The following is a 14,425-nucleotide window of genomic DNA, read 5'->3' as shown; positions in this document are numbered from 1 at the left end:
TGTAGAACAAATTATTCAAAGGCTTGAAAAATTTAACAAAAGCAAAAACATGATCCTTTTCCTGAACCTCGTTACGCAGATAAACCATTTGGCTATGTCTAAAAAGGTAGAGCACTCTACCAGGCCAAGCTTCAACTCTCTCGTGGTTTTGACCGACAAACAAACTTTTTATACAGCTGCCAGAAGGTGATCTTGTTTTCTGCACTGATAATTGTTTTTCCACTTAACCAAATTGATGCAAACTTCTCTATATACACTGACGCTGTTGTCCATCTGGCTCCAAAAGGGGCGCGACTAAATCAGAATTCCGCAGACCAAGTGCCGTATCTCCTGGATATGTGGCATCATAAAAGTCTAATAGACTTTCATAATGGCTTTTCTCCATCACTGTTTTTGTTAAAACTTTCATTGGAATAACATCCAAAGGAAGAGGCTCAGACCCGGTGACATTAATGTCTAAATTGACAAAAGATTCGGCAAATTCAGTTGCGACAAACCCTTCTTCAATTTGGCCTTTTACCCGGTCACTGGGCCGTCTACTAACCATAATCCTCTCATGCAAGAACGTTTGCATGTCTTTTTGAAGTTGGAAGAATGGTGATGATCGTGATCGTTATTACATGGCCTTGTTGTATGCTCGGATGGTATTATGTTTAAGATTATATTTTTCCAAAAACGTTTTCATGAATGCAACTTCAACATGTTTTCCGTTGTTCTTAAATTATCCCAGACATCCATTGCTACGTTCGAAAGAGAATAGCGAGTATACATCTGGTGCTGAAAAATCCTCAATGGTCTGCTTAAGATGCCCATGAAGATGTTGATACATTGCGAGACATTTGTTGCCGTATAAACCTTCCGATACTCTGTGGAATTCCAAAAAGAGCTCGTGGCCTTTATCAACCTCGGATTGTTTGATGCAGGTTTCAAAATATATTTGCATGCATTTACAAAATCCATCCAGTTTCTCATGTTTTCTTTGGTCAGAATACCTGTGCATTAAAAAGTTAATAAAGAAGACGGTTTTTATGACCAATAAGGTTTACCTGTCAAAACAAAAGTGGAATACATCAGGCGCCAATTTTCGAGTTGTCAGCTTTAAATTTAGTAAAACCACTTGCAATCTTTTGACCAACACTTTCAAAGCCAGCAGGTAATTCCACCGAGTTGGCAAGAACTTGCATTTTCTTCAAATTGACTTTGGTGAAGTACCCTTATTCCTTCGAAATCTTCACAAATCTTGACCATGTCCCCAGAAGAACATTGTGCATGGGATCAATGCTTTGTCTAACAATATTAAAGTACCCCAATAGGTGCAGATCGGAATACGTTGTTCCATTTGCCTTCACGAGGTCCTCTCATTTTTTTTCAGTAGTGGGATTGCGTCAACTCAACGCCGCTCACAAGTTGCTTGCCTTCGATCGTTCAGGCAATTTACTGGCAACAGTGTTGATTCCGGAAAAATCATGTCTACGTTCAACCAAGAGGAATTGACCTTCACACTTGTTACACGCATGGCCGCTGGAATGAGCTGCAAAACCGGATACTTTCGGGCAGGTAGGGATATCGCATGCCAACATCAACAAAGCACAACTGATTTTAATTGCCTCAGGTTTTGCGGCCGTTTTCATCATCACTCCTCTTTCCAATTCTAAAAGCTCATCAACCAAGGGTTTCAAGTACGTGTTGATTCGGTCCAGTTTTGGCTCTTTTTCAACAGGCATAAACCCTACCAGAATGATGTTTTCTTTCTTAAAGCAGTCTTCTCTTTTCCAATTATTGATTATCATGTAAATAGCACCACAAGAATAATTTACATTATCAAAAGGTTGGAACCAGTCGACATTCAACGTTGCATACAACGGATTTCGCAGTGTTGAAAATGGAAGACCAGTGTTATCCATGAATGTCTTGAACATTCTACCATCATATATGTCGTAATAGATTCCTGGAACAACATCTCTAAATCTTCAATCATTCATTGTAGATTCGAATTCGGGGCGAAGCATCAACTCTTGCAACGAACTTTTAAGAGACTTGTAGGGGTAAACAAATTTGGGCTTGTAGATGCTGTTGCCATTACGTTTCTTCACCTGCTCAAACAAAACTTCATCACAAACATCACGATCCAGGGTGACATAAGAACATGATTGTTGAAAGGGTGTTTTATCTTGCATCATTATTATTAGACGTTGATTTTAAGAAACTTAATTATCATACCTTTCTTACTTCAGGAGCACAGATTGAATCACATTTTCCGCAAACCCTATATCTGGTAACACCAGAACCCCAATCACCATTAAACTTTTTCTCAACTATTTTGAACGACTTTGGCGAAGTAGGTTGACTGCCATTATTGGCTTTCTTCGATGAGATATTCAAAAACTGAAGAACGACATCAGCTGCTAAATGGGTGAGGCCTTCCTTAATCTTAAATCTGCCAGGAAATAATCCATACATGTCTGCTTTGATTTCTGTCTCAGTTTGTTTAGGATTAAAATTCTTCACGACGATTGTTTTGATATTCCCTTTGGCACAAGCTTCCTCTTCTTCGTCTTCTTCTTCGTCATCATCGTCATTGTCAGCGTCCCCATCAACTACCCTGCTTACATCAGCTTTTTCGATATTTTCTTCATATTCTTCGACATTACTGCTGCATATGTCATTCATGATATCTGCTTGTAAAATTAGTTTGCGATGAAAGTTTTTTTTTAACAATGTGCATGAGCCTTGTTTAACGGCATTACCTCAACATTGGGAATGTCCTTTTCAATCTCATTCGATCTTCGACGTTTTATTTAGGCTATTTATATTTTTTTTTGGTTTCCGCCTGAAGAAAGTAAGGACAAATCTTACTGTTGTTACTACCAGACTTCGATGCATTGAAACGCATTTGTCTTTGGAAATGGTAATTGTAGCTGGTGATGTAGAGCTCGACCTCTTGAGGTTTTTTCACTGGTCGCATTCACAAAGAAGATGAAATATTTTGGCAGAAAATAATAAAAAAAATCTAAAAGGGGAAAAAAGATGTTTTTTATGATATGATAATTCTATTTTTAACTCTGAACCTTTTTTTTTCCATTTTTTTGCTTTTTTTTCCTGAATAAAGTTGGCGCCAGCACTAATTTCCTCGTTATTAAAGAGTGCATTTACGATCGAAAGTCTACATTATTTATGATATGTTCATATCATATAAAAACAACCTGTTTTACTTTTAGAGCACTTAGCAGCGGGAATTAAAAATTAAGGTTTTTCCCTCGAGCATGGTCCTGCACGTTTTGTTTGTCTTACCTTCACGTTTTCCAAAATTGAAAATTGATGTAGAAACAATCATTCATTTTTCCTTCAATAAAATAAACAATGCAAGCTACTTTGACAAGGAAGAAATTGTACAGAGAAAACAAAAAAATCTATTCAGGTACACATAACCTTTTTAGTGCTCTTAAAGGTAAGAGTTTTTTGTAAGTGTAACTGCTACAGTGCTCTTACCGCTCTGGTCTAACCCCTTTTGTGATTTCAGATGATCATCTATTAGAATTTGATGGTACTACGGCCTCCAAAAACTACTTTAATATTGAATTTAAAGAATCTGTTCACTACAACGCGATACCCATTTGAACGATGATTAGATATCATACAACAAAACTTATTTTTGTGTAGGACATCATTCTCTTTGTTGTTTGATGGCTTAAACTATTTAATCGGCTTGTCTTTTTTTCATTAAAAAAAGAGGTACAAATGTTCCAAAAATCCTGCACCAGTTCCATACAAATAGACACTGTTTCTTGCACTGATACTGATGATGGTATGCCGTCAGCAGTCGATGATGATGAGAAAGCCATGAGTGCAGAAACGTTTGCATTGCGTCCTATTGGACGTCAAATGAGCAAGAAAGATGCCGATTTGCACACCAAGTACCTAGAGCATTTGGATGGATTGGACAAGATATAATCCCAAGGGGACGATAACTTTCGGAAGGTTCTTGAAAAGATGGATCATGCCCGTGAGATCGTACTTTATTACATGGAATAAAGACCGCTAACAGCGTGATCGAAAAAGAGATGACGCTTTGTTTAAAATTAACTTAAAGGATTTTGAAGGTGACGAGACGGCATTGCTTTTTTATAAGTTTAATCGAGAGGAAATCTTAGAGCAATCTCTGGAACGAGCAAGAAAAGAAAAACTTGCTAGAGAATGATAAATCTTTGGCGTTTATTTTTAATCGATTTTAATAATTTTATAATGTAATTTTTTATTTTAGTTTGAGGAGCTTTCAAATCATTCAATGTGCCAAACATTCGACACCAGCGCAACTTTTAATCTGAAGTGTTTAGATTAATATATGATATGATCATGACGTTTCAAGAAGTTCCTGAAGCTTAAATGTGAACGATCACGAGAAATCTCAGCAACTTCAGCAGGCTTAGCAGAATGCGTTTTATGGTATATGTAAAATCCCATATCGCTTTCGTCGCGCTCATCTTCAACAATAACGTTGTGGATGATGTTACATGCTTTCATGATCGTACAGTGCATCTATTTTATAATGAACAATTTTCGTTAAAACGGACATTTTCAGATCTGGAAACTCCGATTTTTAAACTGGTGATATTCATATTTTTAGGCAGAGGAATCTAATTTATCGCGGGCAAAACTTTTAACCGGGATTTATTTGATAGATTTTTATGAATTTTTTGCACTGTAAATCACCTCCCGAACATCTTTGGGTCTCCCCTCTATAAATGGCAAATTTAATTTCGCTACCTGTAAAATAGTTTGTGTGAAGATTTAAAAATTGAGCTCTATTAGTTTATGAACTACTCTCTAATAAAGATCATGATAGAGCTCAATGTTTGATACATGTTAAATTCATCCAGGAGATAGCTTTTTTTTTTTGGAAATCCCGCCCAAAAAAAAATGTTCATTATGAAATAGATAGACTGAACCCTTCAGAATTTTACTTTTTGAGAGTTAAGGCTAATTAAGGTTACCGTTGTGTGGGATGACTAATCTTTGAATTTGTAATTAAATGAGATGTCAAAATTAACCAAGATGGCTTATGGCTTATTTTACCACCAATATCTCAAGCATCCAAATTCCGTTTTTATTTGATATATGCGACAATTAACATAGTGTGACTGTCTTATACTTCCCAATGTTTTTTTTTCTTCGGAGCTGAAGTTTCCTTCTTCTCTTTACAAGCTCATGTAAAAAAAATTTGTTTTACAAATGCCGCGAAACAAGAGATCATACAATAACATCTTATTTGAAGAAAGCCGAAATGATTTAAAACGAAAGCTTGAGGACTCACCTTCAAACATGCCATCGTCAGCTAGGAATGACGAAGCAATTACCTCCACACCCCATACACTATCACAATACTAGAATGAACCACAATCCAAGGACCGTCCCAAAGTAACAGACTATAAATTTTTGGATAAGCTTGGCCAGGGAAGTCTCGAGTAAGTTTGTATTAGTTCATGTAATTACTGAATGTCAAGTCTGAAGTAAATATTATTACATTACAGTGAAGTTTTGAAAGCAAGGAAGAAACAAAGCAATGACTTGGTTGCGTTAACAAGAATGGCAACCGGCGACGAAGGGGAAGGGGTAAGTGTAATATACTAGGACTGTAAACTACATAAGAGTTGGTCTTAATCGTATTAGATACACCTCTCTGTTTTACAGGAAATCAATATTTGTATACAATTCAACCATAAAAATATCGTTCCCTTACGCAACGTTGTGGTTGATACAGTTACGATTAATGTTTGTTTGAAGACTTGAGTGTCCAACTAAAACCCGTTGTATTTTATTTTTTGAAAGGCCGAAATGTTTATATCCTGCTTCCACGTATGGAACATGACTTGCCAGGTTTAATGTATAACCCGAATGTTCAATTAACACCCCAAGAAATAAAGACATACCTGAAGTAATTATTCGAAGCAGCAGCGCATATGCACAAATTAAAGTGTAAAGATTAGCGTGACATATTATTTTACTAACGCTGTTTTTGTAAAAGAAAAGGCATCCTTCACCGCGACATAAAAGGTAAATTGTACAACTAAAAATGAAACCAATTTCAAATGGTTACAAGGTTTTTCGGATTGAACTAAATTTTTTAAAGCTTCCAATATCTTAGACGACAATGACGGTATTATACAAATTGCAGATTTCGGTCTTGCACGTGATATAAAAAACGATAATTAGGAATACACCAAGTCCGCTGTAACTAGATCGTATAGACCGGCTGAGATGATTTTTAATGAAGGACAATACACCAGTGCAATTGAAATTTGGGGCGTTGGATGTGTTTTCGGTGAGCTTATCAAATCCAGGGTTACATTACAAAGAGAAGACAACCATGATCAGCTGAAAAAAAATATTCAATTTATGTCGCTCACCCAATCAACAGAACATGCCAATTTGGCACAAATTACCAGATGCTAGAAAGACCAGGTCTAAAAACACTGTGACACGTATTCGACCCGAATACTACAGTTATAATCTCGCTGTTGCCGACCTCTTAGACAAGTTACTTGTTCTTGACCCAACAAAAAGGTTAATAGCTCCAGAGGCTCTAGATCACAAATGTTTCTTCGTCCTTGCTTTTACCCACTAATCAATCCAAGTAAGTCGTCTAGATTTTGCCTGTGACAAGAATCGCTTTTATTGATACTTTATAATATTTAGTCTATCCAAATACGAAGCATCCCACAACTATCGTCGTCATAGAAACAACCTTGACATGATTAGGTCTTTCTTTTTTACAATTCTTATTAAACTTTTTAGGATTTTGAAGCAACAAATGCGTTTTCGGGATTCTCTGTTCACGGTACCTGTGATTGTTTTGTTGTGTTTGTATAAAAAGTAATAACGTAGCAAGGCTATAGTCATATTACAGCTAAAAATTGTTTATACGTGCTTATACCATTTGTGATATAAGCTTAACAATAAATATCATAGTAAGAACTATAAGGATATTACATCAATGCCTAACTTAGTATGTCTGAGAAGTACTCAAAGCTTAGCTTAAAGCAAAGAGAGTTCAAAAGACCTCACATTTATTAGAACAAGACTAAATTAGTAACTATGTAATAATCGTATACTATTGTGGTTGATCATTGATAACTTCTATATAGCACTAGTGATATGAACACAACAGACAGTCTTTTACATAAAAACTCGCATATTTTATTTCTTAAATAAGGACATCTTATAAACAACATCAAACTTCTCCTTTAGTTTTCTGATAATTTTAGTTCACCTTTCAACACAACACGCATTATTCAGGATTTTAAAGGAATAGCAATATGGAAATACATACAAGATATTTGATTATGCAGAGAATGGAAGACTACCGTTATTGTTCCGATTTTGAATATGTTCTCATCATGTACGTCGTAATGTGCTCTTTATTATATGAGAGCTGTAAATACACCTTAGCGAAGGTAATATACTTGTGCTACGACGATTGAAGTATTCTCACTGCTGTCATATTTATCATATGTCAGCTGCTAATTTCATAGTTCACGTAACACCAAATGCCCATTCAAGGACGGGTTCTTTATTATATTCTCCTTACTGCTCCTTGCGGGTTTATTTACAGCTTGGACAATATTTGTGTGATAATTGAAAAATAAAAAGGGAAAATAAATTAGGAAAATAAAGGAAGTAAAGAAATGAGACTCTATAATCCTTTATTATAAGTTGGAGAGTTTGTCATGATAAAAATAGAGGTCCTTTTTATATTCAATTATTAGTTCAAGATTTTTCCTGCGCATATCGAATTGACTATTTACCCGCAAACTGGGAAATGGTAGAATTAGATTTAGAAATCAGATACATATGAAACATAGCTTATTGTTATATACAAGGAGCTAGTTGACCCATATCCGGCACTTCTAGAGCATTATAGTTTATCCATTCAATGACAGGGTCCTTGATTGGATTACTAAAATAAATTTATGAGAAACTAGAAGATTCGGCAGCTACTCGACCAATCCAGGAACGATTATGAAATCTGATCTCAGTTTGACATATGAGAGAGCTGTTACTGTGTCGTACCAATAGGAATGTATTCGCAATATGGTACTTATAATACATAGGTTATATGTATTATAATTGAGTGACAAGATAAGAGTAATTATATTCGTGGAATTAGGCGTCAAATACGACAATTTGAATATAATCCAACCAAGATGGCATGGTCCCGCTTTTAGTTTTTGTTGTATTCATTTTGTATAAAAGAAATCATTATTTTTATGTTCAATACAATTTGGTTCCTTTTTGAGATCTGTTTAATACTTTGTCTTATTTTCGATTTTCGATTTTTGGATTTTTCACTCCTAGCCCAATATGTCTACCGCTGCTAGTGTTGATTCTATATTCCAATTTAAGGCGAACCATCAACTCATATAACGAACGATCTCAGATCTTGTAAAGATAAGTAAGTTTGAGCTTGATTTTCTGCCATAGCATTTGTTTACCAGTTCAAAATAAGATTCGTCATAAACGTCGATGTTCTGGGAGACAAAAGCCATGATTCTTAATAGGGTGTTTTGTTCAGAGTAGTAACGATTTGAAGACGATTTTAAGAACGGTAATGTATTTCATCATACCTTTGTAACTTCAGCAGCATAGATTAATTCCAATTCTATGTACAGACTTAATATCTCGTAACACTATATTTCCAGACATTACTTAAGTTTATTTTAATTGTTTTGGACCATTTCTGGAAACCAGGTAGGCTACTGCCGTTAGCCAACTTTAAAGTAGTAATAAAAACTAAATGGTAGTATCAGCAGCTATCTTAATGAGGCGTTTTTAACATCGATACTAGTAGCAAAAAATGGATATATGTCACTCTAATTTGTGATTCGGCATTATGAAAATCTTGACTGGTTTCAATTTGATGTTGGGCAGTATGTTTGAATTTCATATCTGCATAGTTAGCTACATTCGTTTTGGCACGAATTGTCAGCTTCCCATTAATACTAGTTTTTGGTTCTGCTTCTTTTTTTTCATCTTCATCGCTCTTTTCATTTACCATGCTTACATGTATAAATTGTTTGATAATTTTTCCATATACTTCGACGTTACGGCTGCTTCTGTCATTCTTAAGACTTATTAATAAACCTGGTTTGAGATCAAACCTTTTTTTAAACGTTGCGCGCGATTCTTGTTCAATGCAGACTGTTTCGATGCCCGGAATGATATCTTCCATTTCAGTCATTCTTGGACAATCTATTAAAGCAGTTACTATTTTAATGTTGTTGCGTAAAAAAAAGTAAGGACATCAGTCTTACTGTAGTTATTGCTGTTCGGCATGTCATTAAGCGCTTTTGTTTCGAAATATAAGAAATGGAAATGTTGATGCAAAGCTCTCTTTCGACCTCATGAGAATGTGGTTTTTAACATTGACCGCCATTGCAAAGATGAAGAATCATTTCAGCAAATAAAAAAATATAAACAATTCTGAAAGGGAAAAAAAGAATTTTCTTGAGCCGAAAATTCTATTTTTAAATAAACGAAAAACCTACCTCCTTCGGTGTGTGTTGTTATTCATTGTTGTATTTTTGTTTGTCTTTCAATTTTTTTATTATACTTCTTGATATAGGAGACAATAGACTAAAAAATTGTTTTGGACGTCCATCGTACGCCAATTCCATATTTCGAAGTGGTAATTTGTTAATTGAACTGAAAAATATTTTTCATGAAAAAAAAGTACAATTTCCACACTCTTCAATGACATTGGAATTGTCAAATTTGTCATGATGTTGACTTGTTTGCGTCTAGATTAACACCTTACAACCCAAACTTTCAACTTGAAATTACAAAATATACCCACTCTTTATAACCAAACTCCACACATTATTTACGAAACCACATTTGAAAATAAAGACATGAACAAAATTTTTAAAAATCGAAATCTCGATCAAGAAGTTTATCAATTTCTTCTGCTAGCGAGTCCAAATATTCTACATCGAAAAGAAAACGTGAGTTAGAAAGACTATAATATGTCTAAAATTTCTTTTTCTTACCATCCTCATCTGCAGCTAATTTGGCGAAGAAGGACTCGCCAGCAGAAGAAACAGGAAGGGAGCAAGCAGTCGAACAAACAACTGGAGGAGCAGGTCCAGCGGATACGCCAACCGCAGAGGCACTAACCAATTGCTTAACACCCGAAGGGGCAAGAGCAGGCAAAGACGAACAAACCGAAGAACCAAAGACAAAGGGACCAGTCACGGAAGGAGCAAAAGAACTCCACGAGAAGCCAGACTCCAAAGTAGCCACCTCACGAGGGGCAACGAAGGCCGCAGAAACAGCAACAACAGCCTCAGAAGGAGAAACAGAAACGACAGGAGCAACAACAGAAACCCCAGGAGAATCCACACAGGGCGCCGGAGTAGCTACAGAGGCCACAGGAAGACCAACAGAGGCCACAGGCGGAGCAGCAGAGGCCGCAGGAAAAGCAGCAGAGGCCGCAGGAAAAGGCGCAGAGGCCACAGGAGGTCCACCAAAGGCCACAGGGGGAGCAGCAGAGGCGACAGGAGAAGCAACCGAGGCAACAGGAGCAGCAACAGAGGCAACAGGAGGTGCAACAGAGGCCACAGGGGAAGCAGCAGAGGCAACAGGAGCAGCGACCGAGGCAACAGGAGGAGCAACAACACCAGCCGCAAGCAATGCTTGGGTAATGGCTTCACAGCCCAGACCAAATGATACCTCAGAAGAAGTTTTTTCTGAGGGTTGCCGGATGGTAGCTAAGCCACCACCACTATGGCAGGACAAACCCACAACACGCGCAAAGTCCAAGAGGTATCCCTGTCTGTCCATTCTGTCGGACAAGACAGGCGCCGACCGAAGGACAAAAGACTGCTTAGTAACCTCAGAGGTCGAAGAGGAAACAGCAGAAGGGGAAAGGAACACAGACGAAAAGGCAACAGACTCTGGAGAGGGCTCAGGAGCAGCACGAGATGGCGCAAGAGCAGGAGAGCCGACAACAGAAGGACAGGGACCAACAGAAGAGGAGAGAAACCCGACAGAAGAGGCAGCAGCAGAAGCAGGACGAACAGCAACAGAGGAAGGACAAATAGAAGAAGAGGGCACCACAGAAGAGGAAGAGGACACCAACGAGTTTTTTTTGGCCAAGGAGACCGGTGTTATTCTGCCATCGCAGAGAACGAAAAGCTCCCCAATCACCACTGGCCGTGGTTTAGTCAATGGTCGGCGACCACTACTGGCAAAGGCGTAGACCGAACCAAAGAACGAAGCAAATTTTTCCCAAAGGAAAAGAAAGGCAAAGCTGGCGTGGAACCAAGCGAAAAAGAAAAACAAGTATCCACGGTGCGTAATGTCACACATTAAACTAAGCATTCTCAAGATTAGCATCGCGTAAAAGAAGTACTTGTAAATTACTTATTTAATACTTACTCGTCGTTAAAAACGTTCTCAATCATTTTAGGAAGACTTGTTTAAAGAAAAAAAAGAAAAAAAATAAAAAAAAAAAAATCCATGTTTAAAATAAAAAAAACAGCTGCGCCCCGCAAATTGATGACGTGTTACTGTATTTCTTAAACAAAAGTCACTTTTTCTGTCAGATATTAAAAAAAAAGTCTGGACTTTGTTTGCAGGTCCAATTTACAAAAGATTAAAGTTAAAAAAATGTATATGATCATTGTTTCATCGCCCACCTCGACATTCAAGAATTCCCTTTTTGATGTCGTAACGATTGAAACAGATTTCGCCTTCATCAAATGGCAAATGAGAAAACTGCTGTTCATTTTTCTGTCATCTCTCCAAAACGTGTAGTAAGAATATCTTTTTACTTAAACGAGAACGCGGCCCAGCCCACTTTGGTAATTAATTGAACTTCACAACGCTACGTTAAAAATAATGTACGTTCCTGATGGGGCGATCTCGCGACTGCGGCTAGGCACCGACACCACTCAATGGTTGTAAATGGGATAACAATAGATTTTTTTGGTAATGATTACTTTATGCTTAATTTTGGGCGTAGTTAGGACTTCGTTAGATACAACGTTGTCTGCGAGTGTTGATAATGGTGGCTCATTCAGTAAGCTTATCTTAATATCAGCAGAATCACGAACCCCGGACAAAGCAACATAAAATCGACCGTTCGTGAAAACGGGTTTAAGGAGACAAATAGTAGTGAAGGAAAGAGTTTGACATTGCCATTTGTTGATGTTCATTCCAAATGCAGGTTGGACAGAAAATGACGTCGAAGTAGGCTAAATGGTACGTTGCCATTATCTGCAGATATTGATATGGTGGGAATCACAACAATGCGATCTGCTCTATCACCAATAGCAATCTCAGCTTCTAAAAAAGTTCTTGTGAATTTTCTAAAAATTAACCTAGGACCATTATAGACCTTCTGCAGCGTGGATATTGTGATATTGAAGATAAAAAAGGGAATTGTAAATTGGAAAATAAAGCAAGTAAAGAAATGAGACTCTATAATCCTTTATTACAAGTTCGAGAGTTTGCCATGATAAAAATAGAGGTCATTTTAATATTCAATTTTTACATCAAGATTTTTCCTGCGCAGATCGAATTGACTATTTACCCGCAAAATGGGAAATGGTAGAATTAGATCTAGAAGTCAGTTAGATATGAGACAGAGCTTATAGGTATATACAAGGAGCTAGTTGACCCATATACGGCACTTCTAGAGCATTATAGTTTATCCATTCAATGACATGGTCCTTGATTGGATTACTAAAATAAATTTATGATAAACTAGAAGAATCGGCAGTTACTCGACGAATCCAAAAACGATTATAAAATCTGATCTCAGTTTGACATATGAGGGAGTTAGTATTGTGTCGTACCAGTAGAAATGTATTCGCTATATAGTACTTATAACATATAGGTAATATATATTATAATTGAGTGACAAGGTAAAAGTAATTGTATTCGTGGTATTAGGCGTCATATACGACAGATTGCATGCACTTCGCATTGAAAAACTGACCAGCAGCATATCATGGGCAGTATACGGACAAAGACAAGACGCCAACCGTTATTCTTGAAGATGTCCAATCATACGATTTGTGGATCTCGCATACCAATTTTAGTTTGCCTGGCTCGCTCAATGATATCAATGTTCTCAATAGATCGGTTATTTTTGATAGGTATATGGAAGCAAGCCGTCCCGATATCAAGCTCAACATTGGTGACGAAGAGTTCAATTCGGGGTACTATCTTGGTGACGGGACGTACCCTAATTATGCGAAAATTGGCAAGATCTGTTCCATCCCTAGACCTGGTTCCGAAGTTGTAACTATTGTTTCGAGAAACAATACTTGGTATTTGGGATATTAATCGACTTTTCGTCTTAAATAAAATTCTGTTAAAGCCCAAGAAGCATGTTGAAAGGAGGTGGAGAGAGCTTATGGTATGTTGCATGCTGGATTTGACATTATCAGTAATCCTGCAAGACTAAGAAAAAATGATAACCTTGATACGATTATGAAAGCGTGTATCATCATCCACAAAATGATTGTTGAGGTTAAAGGTGACGAAAGCGATATGAGATCGAACAGTTTCCACAAAACGCATTCTGCTAGGCCTGCTGAGGTTGCTGACATTTCTCGTGATCTTGCACATTTTAGCTTCAGTAACTTTTTGAAACGTCATGGTCATATCATAGACCCATCTGCGCTCTTCAGATTCGCTTTAAGTTTCCTGACAATTAAGCTTATAATGAAGCCGTCTCATTACCTTCATAATCCTACGTGTTAATCCTGCACAAGGCGTTAACTCTTACTTGTTCACGCTGTTCGCAATTTTTTTCATCTGACAAAGTTGGATCTCCGTGGCATTGTCCATCTTTGTCGGGACCTTCCTAAGGTTTTTGTCTGCTTAGGATTGCATCTTGTCTGGTCCATCCAACGTCCTTGGTACGTCGTGTCTAAATGGCCATCCTTCTTGGTCTTTTTACGTCCAATAGGACGCACTGCTACCGATTCGTCACTCATGGCTTCCTCATCGTCATCGACTGTGGCCGGCTTACTAGAATCAGTATTAGCATGGTTACGTGGAGATGAAGAGGTAGCCACTCTGCTATTCATTACCGTTTCCTTCTTTGCCTCAATTTTCCGATCTCTGCGCTTCAACTGAATTTACACTTAAGGGGTATCATTACGTTGCTGAAAGCAAGGGACGTATTTGAACAGAACTTCATACTTTTGCTCAAAAAGCTTGAGGCTATTACCCACATATTTAAAGAAATATCTGCTCTAAATCCTAATATTTTAGGACAAATCTAATCATAATTCTTAACTCGTCATAGGCAACTTTACCACTTGCATCACGTCGTTTAATTGCAGCGACAGCACCACAAAACGTGCTGACCAAAGCAAGAACAACTCTCCAGTGGGCTTTCAAAACCTTTTTCCGT

The 14,425-nt window shown here is 37.4% G+C and overlaps 1 protein-coding gene across 1 annotated transcript; it reads right to left on the bottom strand.

Annotated features, from left to right (window-relative positions):
- Positions 1-9,918: 9,918 nt before the first annotated feature.
- Positions 9,919-11,459, bottom strand: EV154DRAFT_580413 (uncharacterized protein; the record flags this gene model as incomplete). Its single annotated transcript, XM_051606615.1, has 3 exons — positions 9,919-9,980; positions 10,044-11,368; positions 11,434-11,459. The coding sequence occupies 3 exons, from the start codon at positions 11,457-11,459 to the stop codon at positions 9,919-9,921; spliced, it is 1,413 nt and encodes a 470-aa protein (XP_051451183.1).
- Positions 11,460-14,425: the final 2,966 nt, after the last annotated feature.

Source organism: Mucor mucedo (genome assembly GCF_025094135.1).
Source record: "Mucor mucedo strain NRRL 3635 chromosome Unknown EV154scaffold_199, whole genome shotgun sequence".
Taxonomy (NCBI): domain Eukaryota; kingdom Fungi; phylum Mucoromycota; class Mucoromycetes; order Mucorales; family Mucoraceae; genus Mucor; species Mucor mucedo.
The sequence above is the reverse complement of the archived record's forward strand: the minus strand, read 5'-3'. Positions and strand labels throughout refer to the sequence as shown.